This window comes from Glycine max, chromosome 20 (assembly GCF_000004515.6).
Source record: "Glycine max cultivar Williams 82 chromosome 20, Glycine_max_v4.0, whole genome shotgun sequence".
NCBI classification, from domain to species: Eukaryota; Viridiplantae; Streptophyta; class Magnoliopsida; order Fabales; family Fabaceae; genus Glycine; species Glycine max.
The window spans coordinates 28,819,109-28,834,146 of record NC_038256.2 but is presented as its reverse complement, the minus strand read 5'-3'; the positions used below and the strand labels follow the sequence as shown (position 1 = coordinate 28,834,146).

The 15,038-nt window shown below is 33.1% G+C and overlaps 1 protein-coding gene across 1 annotated transcript; it reads left to right on the top strand.

The window, feature by feature from the left end:
• Positions 1-14,141: 14,141 nt before the first annotated feature.
• On the top strand, positions 14,142-14,600 carry LOC102668271 (glycine-rich cell wall structural protein 2). The gene has a single exon (XM_006606760.1). The coding sequence runs from the start codon at positions 14,142-14,144 to the stop codon at positions 14,598-14,600; it is 459 nt and encodes a 152-aa protein (XP_006606823.1).
• The last annotated feature ends 438 nt before the right edge of the window (positions 14,601-15,038 follow it).

Here is a 15,038-nt window from a genome sequence, read left to right as displayed (position 1 = left end):
GTTGCCAAAATGGGAGAGAAAAATGGGTATTTTAGAAATCAAGATATTATATTTTCAAAGCTTTAAAATTAAGCATAAATTCAAAAAGAAAGGGGGAGAAAGAGATAAGTTAACGGTAGAACAAAAATTATATGTATCCTCTTGATTTCAGGATTGTCATCATCAAAAAGGGAGAGATTGTGGAAGCAATGTCTTCCAAGATTATTTTGATGATGCCAAAGAATCAAGAGTTAAGCAAGTTCCAAAGAATCAGGAGTCAAAAAGATTCAATCAAGTTTCCAAGAATCAAGATTCAAGAATAATCAAGATTAAGATTCAAGATTCAAGATTCAAGAATCAAGAGAAGACTCTATCAAGATAAGTACTAAAAAAGTTTTTCAAAACATTGAGTAGCACAAGAATTTTTCACAACATCTTTTACCAAAGAGTTTTACTCTCTGGTAATCGATTACCAGAAGGCAGCATTGTTTTCAAAACTGATTTACAAAAGTTGTAATTGATTACCATGAGCATGTAATCGATTACCAATGTTTTAAAACGTTAGATTTCAAATTTCAAGAGTCGCAACTTGTGATAAAACTTTTTCAAATCATTTCAAACTTGTGTAATCGATTACACAATACTTGTAATCGATTACCAGTGTTTCTAAACGTTTTGATTTTCAAATTTAAACATGAAGAGTCACATCTGTTGATGTGTAATCGATTACACCTTGATGGTAATCGATTACCAGTGACTGATTTCGAAAAATAAATTTCCAAAAGTCACAATTCTTAAAGTGACTTGTTTCTGAAGATTTTTTCAAAAGTCACAACTTTTTAAGTGACTAGTTTTCAAAAGAGTCACAATTTTTAAAAGGTGACTAGTTTTAAAGAAATTGCCAAAGAGTCACAAACTTTAACTTGAGTCATCAAATGATTATAAATATGTGACCATGACATGAATTTCAATAAGGTTTTTTTTACAGAACTTTCTGATTCATTTCTCTTCATCTTTCTAAAAGTTTTTGTTCAATACTTTCCCTTTCAAGAAAAGTTCATTGACCAAAAACTTGTGTTATTCTTTTTCTTCATTCCTTCTCCCTCTTGCCAAAAGAATTGAAGGACTAACCGCCTGAGTTCTTTTGTGTCTCCCTTCTCCCTCTTCCAAGAGAATTCAAAGGACTAATCGCTTGAGAATTCTTTTGATTCTTCCCTTCCCCTTAAACAAAAGATTTCAAAGGACTAACTGCCTGAGATATCTTTTTGTTTCCCCTTACAAAGATTCAAAGGACTAACCGCCTGAAAATTCTTTGTCCTAACACATTGGAGGGTACATCCTTTGTGGCACAAGTAGAGGGTACATCTACTTGGGTTGTTATACTGAGAACAAGAGAGGGTACATCTCTTGTGGATCAGTTCAAGTGGAGGGTGCATCCACTTGGTTGTTCAAAGAGAACAAGGGAGGGTACATCCCTTGTGGATCTTTGGCTTGTAAAGGATTTTACAAGGTTGAAAGAAATCTCAAGAACCGTTGGTTGCTTGGGGACTGGATGTAGGCACGGGTTGTGGCCGAACCAGTATAAATCTTGTGCTTGTCTTCTTCTTCCCTACATTCTTTAATTTCCGATGCATACTTTTAATTGCCGCTTTTACTTTTGGTTAAGTTATTGTTTCTGTTCTTTACTTTCTTAACTTAGTAGTAAGAGCCTAATTGAATCTAGTAATATTAAGAAATATAATTTTTAATTAGTCAAGACACATTAATAATTAATTCAACCCCCCTTCTTAATTATTCCGAGGCCACTTGATCCAACAAATACATGGAATGGTATTTTTCAAATTCGATACCTTTCCTGATTATGCAAGGCCCACAGGTTATAGTTGACATAGGGGTTGGTAACACAAGTGTTGTAACATATCGAATGGAACCAGACAACATGCACGAAGGAGGAGAACACATCCAATCCTAACATTGTGCCCAATGAAGATCAGAAGCCATCTCATCATTCATCTGCATTCTCTATATCTCAACAACAACCATATTCAAATATTGACAATCTTCCACACTCATTTGCATTGACTCTTGTAGAATTTGTTAGCAATTTGTTTGGTGCAAACCTTGGAATGCCAGAGGCAACTTATGCATACATGCAAAGTATGTATCCATCATATCATCATAATGATGCCAACAATTCTTCATTGTGTGCAGCACTTGGTAGTTTTACTCCGCCGTCGTTTAATTTAAATATAAGTCAAGATATGGATGAATCACTTCAACAAACTGCTGACAATGGACAAAATGCAACATGACAACAACAACAACTCCAAAATCCTCCACGTAACAGGAGACGTCGACAATGTGGAACTGGACACCACTATGGGGATTAATTGTAAATTTTTGCATTTAGTTAGTTGAAAAAATGTTGTCAGTATCATGAATGCTACTTTAATTGGTACAAGTGACAATGATTGGAAGATTTAGTTTTATCTTAGCCATCGATTTTGTCAGCAGCAATGACAACCCTTTGTTAAACTTTCTACATTCGCAGAACGAAACCTTCTTTTTAAGAATTTTTGTCTATAAATATAACTGAGGTAGGTATTACCTTCCAAAAATTATCATTAGCCTATAGTCCATATTCATAACATCAATTAACTGAGTGTTGCATCAACTCTTATTTATTTAAATAAGTTTATCTGATGTTTGGGCTTATATATATTACAACAACCAAATGATTACAACTGAGCACAAATCCACATTATTTGTCAGTGATAATACAAGGTTAGTTTACCTTCATCAAGACATGACACTTGAGCCCCTAATGCAAGCCATCTAGAGTAAGATTACACCATGTTTGCACGACAAACAAGCAAGCGACATCTATTATTGATGACCTATATCCAACGTTGATTGAAATTTTGAATATAGAGTGTGGAAACTTGAAGAAAATGAGGATATACATACAATGTTTTTCATATTCATAGAAAATCCTAACCTCATGTGTGTTGAGTTGTGTGTTGAAATCAAACCCTTGTCCCAATGTAATCTTTGGGACGTTATGGAAAAATTGCTTAACAAAACAATGAAAATTGAATGACATTGTGTAGAGAATACAATCAGCATTTAGTGAAATTTTTGTTTTCATGCTATTTTGATTTCAAGGTTAAATGTTTGTACTTTTAGTGCTTGTAATTTCAATGTTTGTATACTATAATAAGAATGTATGGATTTTGCTTGTAGGAAATATATTAATGTATGTGTTTCTCATTTTAGTTTTCATTAATAAATATAAACAAATTAGTTGCACAACACATCACGATTCAATCAACTCATCAACAATTCACAAATAAACATGCAGAACTTCATCTTTTGTGCCAAAAAAAGGAGTGATCAAGATAACATTGACGATAATCAACGCCAATAACTATGCTATCTCTTCCATTCAAAGCTCGACTCATTTATTTATATAAATATGGGTAATGTATGGATGTAAACTTCAATATCTCATCATCTATGAACCATTTATTTTTTTCGCAAAGTCCCATTCATCATGGATAATAATCCATGGGAGTTTCTCGACATTGATGTCTTAGACCTCCAATCCTTTGTTCGTTCTTCTAACCCAAATCTGTCATCTTCCAGTTCAACAACACTCATTCTTGGTCCCACACGGGTTGTATAAGTTGTCATGATGAATCGAAAATCTAGGGATCCATTCCCAACTCAAGAATTCATAATGTGTGCTCACCAAGAAACCCAACGAGAATTTAACAGGAATTCATGATTATGTGTTTTAGATTTCATTCAATCACAAGGTCAGCTACCATAAAACAATTATTGTATTTGATACACCTAAACCTTCAATTGATTGTTGAATTCATATAATTGTAGGATTGGTAAATGTTGATGACCCACTTCACGCGACACCGTTAGGGTCCATTGATTATACTTTTGATCATGTACCTTTAACAGTCATCATTGTCAAAACTGGTACCCCCAACAGTTTTGGTGACATGAAAGTCACACTCAAGATAGTCAAGTTTAATTCGGTCTCTAACAATTACATTTCTATTTTTGAAATATTCATTCATGAGAGTTTTAATTTCAGGATCCTACAGGGACTATTGTTGTCACTTTGTGGCGAACAATCATACAAGATAAAGATTTTGGCCGATATATAGCTATTGGTTTTGTCTTAGTTCGTGAAGCGGTAAATTTCTTACTCTTGCTAATTTCTTACTTTCTGTGTCGTGTAGAGTTTATTTTTTTATTAAATTGAATTGTATACTCTATAGACGGTTATGTTTTGTCCCTTTCCTCCTCACTCCAAATGTTATTTGAATATTATACTGCAAAATGTTGTCAAGGCAATGTTTTTGAATTTTAGGTTACCAATAATTTTGGTATTCACAAATTTGCATCCTATGCTCATATGTTGTTAATAAGTGACAGGTGTTTTGGAAGGAGAATTGATCTCTTGATAAGAAATATGTATTTCGTGTGTGCAACATGTCATGAAGTGTGTTTGAGCTATGACTTTCCCGTTGATGTTTGTTTTTTATGGTCCTGATTATGTATGTTTTAGAAATTTTATGTGTAATCTTGTTTTATTTCATGGATTATCATTTAAGTTCAATCACAATATCTTTTTAATAATAGTAGTAATTCTAGTTTACATTAAGTTTTATTATCTAATATGATATATTAAAATCTTTTTAAATTGATTCAATTAGCTAATTATATTATAAAAGGAGTTTATTAAGTCTAAATCTAATGTTTACAATTTTTGGACACAATTTTAAAACCTTTTTAAACCGATTCAAGTAAAAAAAAGTTATACTGTTGCATTCAATAACATGAAAACAATGAAAATGATGCATTGTTCGTACCAAATAACCACCTATTGATATGCAAAATTATGCAACAAAATACCATTAGAAAATTATTAAAGTGCAAAACATGATTTTTTGCATTTTCAGGCACTTTTTTCAAGCCCTTTCAAACTGAATCAAGATGTGAAACGTATATCATTATATTCATTTACCTGAAAACTATCAAACTTAACTATTTTTTGAACCATAAAACATCATCAACATTGAAATATAAAGCATGAAAGTCATCCCCACAAATAACATATAACCAAAATTTTTAAAATTAATTCACTAAGTCAAATTTCACAATTAAAAAATCAAAATAAATGTTTTAAAATATATAAAACAAAAAATTTATTACGAAAAAATAAGAAAAAAAATATTATTCTAATTAACTTTTATAATATTTATAAAAACACGTTAAGAGTTTGATTTTTAGCAAACCGAATTGTCAATTATTTTTTATTGCGTTTTCGAAAAACCTTGGTGTGAATTGGGTCCCCAACCGAATTCACACGTTATAATTTAGAAAGAGGAGTATTTGAAAATATAATTATTGAGATGGGTGGCACAACAGTAAAAATGTCCGTGCTATGAAAAAAGGTGATGTAAAGGAATAAAGTTGATCCAGATATACACGTGTGATATATATAACATGGATGAAAATCTTCTGTCCCCCTTTCTTGTCCTCAATCCCTGTCCCCTGAATCAGGGAAAGCCAAGTCAATTAAATTACCGCATCAGATTAATTCAGCTATAACAAACTATTAATGGTGTTAATGTGGCATTTTCTGTATCATTTCGTTCTCTGCAAACCCTTCTCATAGGTACACTTTCTTTTACATTTGATCCTTTTTGAAACCCAATTTTTATCTACAGGGCTGTGATTTGGACCCATTGGTACCAGATTAACCCAAACACAATTTTAATTGTTCACGCCAATCCAATTATGTCCATGATGATTTTTAGCTTGCCCACACATGTTTGATCAAATGCCCCTCAAAGACACATCAATCGATAGTTTTATAAGTATATGAAAATTTTCAACCTCGACAACGTGGCATATGCTCTCAAGAACTATGCCAGATAACTTATTATGTCTTACCTTCAAGTAAGCCTTACTAAAGGAGGAAAATAAACCTATTATCCTAATCAGTTAAATAGTTACTTGGGACTTATCAATTTCTACCTTTACTATACGAGTCATTATATTAGTGGAGAGTTCAACCTTTACTATGCATTTAGAGTCTCTTCTTGACCAATTTATTTGATACATGATATGCTGTTTTGTGCTAGATGTGATAAATATATAGGTTGCTATTGGGTATACATGTTTTTGGGAAGATTCTGTGGCAATGAAAGATCAGGTCAAGCATAATGCATGGTTGACAGGGATTTACTGTCAAGTTTATCATGACGGAGACACATATGTGTTGTTTTAGATTACATATATCTTATAATCTCAATATTGGAATCGAAATAACTCACTATTAAAGATTCTCATCTTAACCACGTTCATTTTGTCATTTAACAAGAAGCCATGTTCACATTGCAGCCTCGAGTATATAGTTCCTGAATGAGTTGAGGAAAAGCCAACCCTTCAAGACATAAAGCACGTGCGCGCACATATATCACTACTAAAAAATTACTTTTTTACGATGTACATTCTAAGACGATTATACGTAACCATCTTAGAATGTCACATGGTGACAATTTTGTAATTAAGGAGAATGAATTTTTTTATGGCGCACATTCTAAGACGATTTTACAGAATCGTCTTAGAATGTACTACAGTGTAATTAGGAGGAACGAAAAAATGACAATGGTTTTATATGTAAAAATGCCGTTGTTTTAATCCCCCTGATTACAGAATGGCCACTATCATGTGTACTTTAAAATCCCTAGCCTCCTTTGATATCCCTTTCATTTCTCCTTCCACTTTCTCGCGCATCCCCTCTGACTCTTTGCCTTAGACACCAGCTCAGCGCCGCTCAAAGACCACAAAGTTAAGATCCCAAGCTTCCATGACTTGAGGTTAGTAAAATGTATTGCGTGACAAAGCTTCACTTTCACTTATGAGTTTCCATTCTTTCCTCCTATTATGCGTATGTGTGCATTTTGTGAATTTTTGCAATAGAAGGTTGAGAACAAAGGTGAAGGAGCATATGGCATTGTTTACAAGGGTCGTGACCGCGTCTCCAACGAGACCATCACATTGACGAAGATTTGTAGGGGCTGTTATCCTAACACAAATGTTTCAGGTTCACGCTTTCACCCTAAGATTCTAATTCCTCCTCTTTTTTTATTGTTATTGAAAAAAGGGTTTTGATGAGGGTGAGTCAATCTTTTGGGTTCTTTCATTTTTTTTTGTGAGATAACAAAAATAGTCTTTCTTTTGTTTTTTTATTTCTTAGGGTTTTGCGTTTTTCATTTTTTTTTGCGCGGAGGGAGAGGGGGTTTCGGTCTAGTTTGGTTTGGGATTTCTTAAATTTTGAGGGTATTCGTATTTTGGCGTGGGGAGGAGTGGTTTCGTCATTGCTGGAAAATTCAGTAGTGGCGGGACGTGAGGGCGATGTTTGACAACTTCAACCACAAATTCGAGGAAGCGTATCGAAAATATAACTCATTTGCCATAGCTGACCGACAATTACGAGACGAAATAAAAGGTTCGATCGCGAGAAGCATAGTGCCGAGATATCACAAGTCTTGTTCTTTGTTTTTACCCCTTTCATTGAGTTTTTTTGTTGGCCACACATATAATTTGTAGTCTGATTCTGGTGATTCTTCATTTTTTTCTTGATATGTGATTCATCTTTCCCATGCATGCCCTTTTTCTTTCACACAATGTTTTTAGAGAAATTAAAGAAAACAATAAGCTCTCTGTTTAGCATTACATGGAAGAGAAGAGATGACTGAAAATATGACTATAGTGTGTCGTAATTTTTTATTTTTTATTTTTACTTTTAGAGATTGACACAACTTCTGTCATATTAGAAGCTATTAGGTATATTAGATTCCTTCAGAGTCAAATTGAGGTAATTAATGTTTATTCTCCTCTGTTGATTTTTACAAACAACCATAAGAGTTAATGAATAGTACGGATTGCACGCTAGATGTTAAAAGTCCATTATTTCATGTTGTTCTAATCCTTTTGCTTCCACTTTATTAGTTTTTGAATTGACAATAAATTAGTCATTGATGAATTGAGACAGATCAGAGGTGGGGTATTTCCTTCTAAAAGTACCTCCATTAGCTTGCTGATGAATTTTATATTTAAATTTATGTTGTTGTCTAGAGAAGATTTGAGAGGAAATATTTTGCAATATAATTTGTGGTTTTTAATGTAGTACTAACAAGAAAATGGTTGCAATGGATTTCTATAAAGCGAGAATAGTTGTAGAGATGATGGTAAGGGTGAAGTTAGATTGTTTGTGTCGATTGGTTTAGTAATGTAAATGCTCTCTCTTTTAGCTTGAAGCATGGACAAAGGCATAGGTTCACCCAAACCTTGTTCTTAATTTTGTTTTTGCAAATATAGTTCTTGTTGAAAGATATAGATGTTAAATGATTAATGTTGGCTACATCACCTTGAAGTGTGTATGTTTAGTGAAGTCATTATAGTTAATGTTGAACCAAAGCTCAGACCAAGCTAACCAGTGAGTCACCTTAGGTACGTTTCTAAAAACTTATTAATGGCCTCCATTTGGCCTGTCTATCAGCGAGTGATAGTCTGAGTTGAACTCCAGCTTGGTAACAGCTTTTCGGCATCCAACCTTCTTTCCACTTCTCTCTTCTCTGTTTCTAAAATTCCTCCCTAAGAAGCAGTGTTAGTGTTTCCAGTTTAAAATGCAATAAGCTACCTCTCAGATTGATTTAAGTTTGTTTTCCTTCCAACAGAGTTTGACTTAGGAAATATTGATCGAACTTCCCTTTTGTGTTGCAGAAAATGTATTTTCTTCACTAGTTGGCTTACAATTTATGTGGAGCCTTGCCTCAAGCCAATAGATTTCCTCATTAGTCGGTTTATTGTTTTTGTGTTTTGTTCTCGTTATTTCTTTCTTATATAATAGAATCTAAAACTCACAAAACTAGAATGTAAGAAATAAAACTCAACCTTTATGAACCTCAGTCAAGCATTCTTTAAACCCTATGACCAGGCCTAGCTTGAAACCTTTCAATCTCACCTCCAAAATTGTGCGTTTTGATAGCAGCCTGGTGAAGAAAGTTTCAAGTTTTATAACCCCTATACCCTAATCCAGTTCTTTAATTATGATAAGTCCTTATTGACAAAGAGAATGGAGCATCCTTGAAATTGATATCACCAATCAATTTGGTTCTTAATAATGAAAAATCAAATTTAATTCCTAACTTTGATAACCATCAGTCAATTTAGTTTATATCATTGACATCATCAATCAATTTGGTTCCTAACATTATTAACAAAGAGAATTTAGTCCTTGACTATAGTTGAAGTTTGGAACTAAATATTCCTTTTCGTAATATCAAGGACTAAGCTGGAGTGTTAGGCGCTTAAGTATACTAACTAATCATTATCACCATATTATATTATTCAAGATGCAAAGAGATTGAAATTTTTACCTATTTCTGAAATAGATTAGTGACCATTTTTTTTACCTATTTCTGAAATTTTTACTCTTCAATGACAAAAGCATTAGACAGTTAAAACTTAGAAGTTTAACCATTCCTTAGTATATAAGAGGACACAAGTGTGTGAAATACCATGAGGAGGACTATGAGTTTGTCAATATTAAAGGAAATTAAACATTCTATCCAAGTTATCAAACTAAATTATCCTTTTTCCCCTCTTGATTATGTATAGCATATTTTTCTTTTAAGAGTGTATATATCTTTAATTCACATGGCTGCTACGTAGATACAAATTGAACCAATTTCTCTAAGCATTTATTTAGCTGACAAGACAAGACTCAAGCAATTTTAACTTCCAACTCTAATGCTCTAATCATTTATTTAAATAAGTAGTTATGTAAAAATAAAATAAAATAAAATTTGGTACATAAGTAATTATGTAAATTGTGTACCCAAAATTTTATCTTTTTTTACCAACTGTTGTACTATAATCTATAAATTAGTAAGCTACAGATGTTTCATTGAATACATTTATGTACCTGAGTTCATACTGTAGTAAGACTTTAATTTTTTATTAATAGAGTTAAAAAGTATTTATATCTGGTAACTCAATTATTATCGGTGATTTAGTATTTATATTTGGTAAGCTTTTGGCAGTGTTGGCAACTCATTTAATATCTAGTGATGAAAAAAATGTAGAAGGTTTTGAGAGCGAGAATCTAACATTAATTATTAGAAAGTTTAAGAAATTTTGAACAAGAAGAATCCCAACGGAACATCCTTCCACCATAAGAAGAATATTAAGATGAATGACTCAACCTCCTCTAATTTTACTTGTTTTGAGTGTGGCAAATTGGGGCACATAAAATCTGAATGCCCAATCTTTCTAAAGAATCAACAAGGAGGAGAAAAGAAGGCAAGAGGTCATAACAAGAAGAAGAAGGCTTACATAGTGCGGCACTGCTTCTAGCACTTCAAGTGATTCAAGCAATGAAGAAGATGTTGGACCAGAGGCCTCAATAATTTAAGAGGAATAGGCTCATAATGCATAAGAAGCAGCAATCAATTTAATAATGTTCTTTAAACATGCAAGACAAAATTGATTGCAACAAAATAAATGAGATAAGGGAAGAGAGAATGCAAACACAGTTTTATACTGGTTCAGCAAAGTCCGTGCCTACGTCCAGTACTCAAGCAACCCACTTGAGATTTTTCTTTCTCTTTGTAAATTCCTTTACAACTTCTGAACCACACAGGGACAACTCATCCCTTGTGTTAAAGAATTCTTACAACTTAAGAGATCATCGGTCCCTTAATCAATCTCTTTGTATAAGAAGAAAGAAGAGGAATTCTCTCTTGAAGAGAAGGATATTACAATTGAAGTCCATGGATGAACTCTTAATGGATTTGCAAGTGTTTGTCCAAGAGTTTATTTTGAGAGAGCATTTGACAATGAAGTTCTGTTAGAATCTCTCTCAATCATTTTGTGTCCCAAGTCACCTATTTATAGGCCTTTGATGACCATTCAAAAATCTCTTGAATAGATGTGACTCTCAGGAGTTATTTTCTGAAGAGTTGTGACTCTTGAAAGTTATTTTCTGAATTTCTGAATTCTTGACTTGGATCAAACTTGAGAAGTGCTTATCTTTGGCATCATCAAAATCATGTATATATATATTCACAGAAGAGACAAATTTCTGTCTTATGGAGGATGGTGAAGTTGAAAGCACTACGAGTTCTTCTGAATCCGAAGCTGAACCTAATGAAAAAGATTATCAACTTTTAGATTCGTTCAATGAGATGCATGAAAAGACTAAAAAATTATCTCAAGCCAACAACTTTCTAAAAGGGAAGTTGAGATGGCATATGGATAAGATAGTGAATTGTCAAAAAGAGTTATCTAGCTTGAAATTGAAAAATGAAGAACTTGAAAAGGCACTAGAAAAGTCCTCTTGTAATGACAAAACTATTTCCCCATCTTCCCCCCTCCCAATGTGAAATGTGCAAGGCACTTAAAGCAAAACAATGAGTATTTGGTAAAAACCTTGTCCAAATTCATAATGGGAAGAGATAATCTAGATGCACTTCTTGCACAACAAAAGTGCATGACTAAAAAAGCGGGAATTAGCTATACATTTGACAAGAGACAAGTCTTTTAAAATTTTCTTCAACTTTGTCAAAGCCGTTAGCACCACTTTCACAACATGTCACTATTGCATGCATAAGGCTCATTCCCCTAAAAATTATGTGACTAGTTGATATGGAGTTCCAAATGGGAAATATAAAGGGATTTCCAAAGGAACAACAAAAGTTAGTAACCAAAAAGGACACAAAATCTCTTAGGTACCTAAATCTAACCTCTAATTTTTTTGTAGGTATGCCTTGAAGCAAAGAAACTTATGTGGTATTTGGATAGCGGTTGTTCAAGGCATATGATGGGAGACAAGAACACATTTGTCCCTTTGAAAGCAAAGGAGGGAGGCTATGTAACCTATGTGGACGACAGCAAAGGCAAAATTCTTGGTATAGGTAGTATTAGAAACTCATTAACTACCTTCATAGAGAATGTTTTGTTAGTGAATGGATTGAAGCATAACCTTCTAAGCATTAGCCAATTGTGTGGCAAAGGTTATAAAATTGATTTTAATAAAGATTGTTGCACTATTTCTATCCAATCACTAATCAAATTGAATCACACTAGCTTAGGTATAGTTAGAGCTGGGCAAACATTAAAATTAGTGGTGGGAAAATTTGAGTGCTATGTAACTGAGAGCAAGTGATTAATGAAATACAAAATTAGGTTTGCATAATTCAAGATTGAGTTTGAACCTTAATTTTAAAAGGGTATATTAGCGCTCTGTTCTGATGTGGATTGAATATAATTGTACTCTGATTCTTGTTCTTAAAATTTGAACAATTAATTAAACAGCACGTACTATTGATATGCTTTTTGATCTCTATAATTAGATGCATGGGGGTTTATTTTTTATGCATTCATAATAGATATAGGAGAACAATTAGGCTTCAGTTTTTGTGCTCCGATCTTTCTAGCTTAGGATTATACTCCGTACCTGTGATTGAATACTTTCTACAACCTATACCTCTATGCTTTCTAACAATTAAGCCTTGAAAACGCTTCACATTCCCTGCTCATGACTGAAAAATTATCAAACAAATGAATCAGTTCAAGCATTATTCTTCAGTGCATGCTAGTCTGTCAAGAATAAAAAATAAAAACTAAAAAATTATATGCACTTACATGTGTTAATGCTGAAACAGCCTATGTGGGGCTGAGCTCGCAGAGGTGCATTTCAATTATTTTTTATAAGAATTTTTTTTTATTAAGGGGAGTGCAAATGCTATTAAAACCCTTTGCAAATTTTCATAGCTAAATCGTTTTCACTACCAAATGTTAAAATGCAATGGTACCTACATTCAGGACAGAACCAGGATTTTTCTTGAGGTGGAGAAATTAATCTAGCATACGATAAAAAATGTTATCATCAATGATTCATTTACTATTTATTAAAGCTTTTATCCAATTACTGATGATCCTATCTTTTATTATTTTCAGAAACTAATCCCATTTATCCCCATATCAGTCCAATATACAGCTCATTATCCAAACTTTTGAAGAAAAATTCTTCTTCATGATCAAAAGAGCAGTCAAGAAACTCAAGAAGATTGTCCAAAATCCCTCAGTCTTAAATATTCCTGGAACAGATAACAAAATATTACAAAACTGATGAAAATGATCATTATTGGGGAGCTATCTATCACCCTTTTATATATTTAAAAATATTATACTAATACCTTCTCAAATCTTATAATGGAGGAGAAACTCATGAAGTAATGGTTACAAAAAAGTAAAAACATGCTTGTGTAATTAAACGAAATCTAAAAAAGTATTACTATAATTTGCTATAAAATTTAACTTAATAAAAAATAAATATAATATATAACATGAAAGTAAATATAACGATAAAATAAAAAATCATTGACTTCAGTTTGCTGAATTGCTTTAATTTTAGCTTCCTAATGTATTTTGAAGATAAAAAAGGAAACAAATCAAAACTGAAGTAAAAGAAAAAAAATGTAATATTTAATAATAACACTACTTAGGTATACTTATTACGTGTAAATGGAATAATATATTTGATAACAGATAAAATTTATCATATATTTTATGTGTATATTAAGTTTCGATTATACATAGAATATATAAGAAAAAGTGTGCTTGTAGTAAACGTAAAGTAATGGCTACAATAAAAAAAAAAAAGGAGGTGTTGTGGGGTGGTAATGATAGCAATTTGAAAGAATAAAAAATATTATATATAATATTAGCACATATGTTCGGTTACGTTTTGAGAATTAGAGAGGAGACTGTGCCTGTTATGAGATACATAGCTCCGTCCCTGCCTACGTTATACTTAGCGTGCAAAGTCTGATATTACGCATCGAATTGATGTCAAGAGACACTAACAAATGGCTGGGAGTGAATCACAACATTGTTAATATTTGTCGATATATATATGAGATACAAAACATGATGTTCCACGTAATCTGCTTTCATGCCACACCAAAATGGGCATGACCACCGCTTCAACCAAACCATAATATATAATGCAGCTCCAATTACCCCATTCTGGCCAACACTTGAAGTGAGTCTTAGACACATATATGGCTCGACTTGTATTGTTCTTCTCAGCATTTTCTCTTTTCCTTCTAAATTCTACTATCACGGCACAAGTCCCAGCACCACCATCTCCTTCTACAATTCCATCCCCAATGTCTCCTTTGGCACCTTCTACACCACCACCGTCCCGTTCTCTTCCTGCTCCTCCAACGTCTCTTACGCCACCACTTCCATCTACAGATTCCGCTCCCACTCCTCCACCACCTATTGGATTTGGAGGAGGTGGTGGAAGTGGAATTGGAAAAGGTGGTGGTGGCTCAGGCGTTGGAATAGGCTCAGGAAGTGGTAGTGGTGGCGTTCAAGGTGGTGGTGGACAAGGACGTGGTGTTGGGATAGGAAGTGGCGTTGGCAGTGGTACCGGCTATGGTGGCGGTGGAACTGGCATTGGCAGTGGTGACAGTAGTAGAGGAGGTGGAGGACGCTTTGCTGGTGTTGGATATTGAGAGAGGAACTCCTTCTTGTGTGTCTTTCTTGTGTTGATATAGCTAATGGGGACCATCAAACTGTATGTCATGGTTTTAACCTTTTACGTGGCTAAATAAAAGAATTTTCCGCGTTTCATAGAATTTTTTTTGCTAATTTGTAATTTGTTTGTTTTAAATTAAGTTGTTAAAACTAATTGTAGTATTCGGAGAAATTAATCATATTTATGGAGGAAATGGTTATAAAAGTCAATGAAATGTACGCTTCATTTCTCACTGTAAATATAGAATTTTTTTAGGTTTACTTTATATAAATATCGATTAAAACCGAAAATTAACTTATTGAAACATGTAAATGTGCCAACATTCCTCTATATAAACCTAATATTATGTAAGAGTAAAATTTTAAATTAATTGTCATTTTAACTTTTTTTTATGTAATACTAATTATTATGTTTT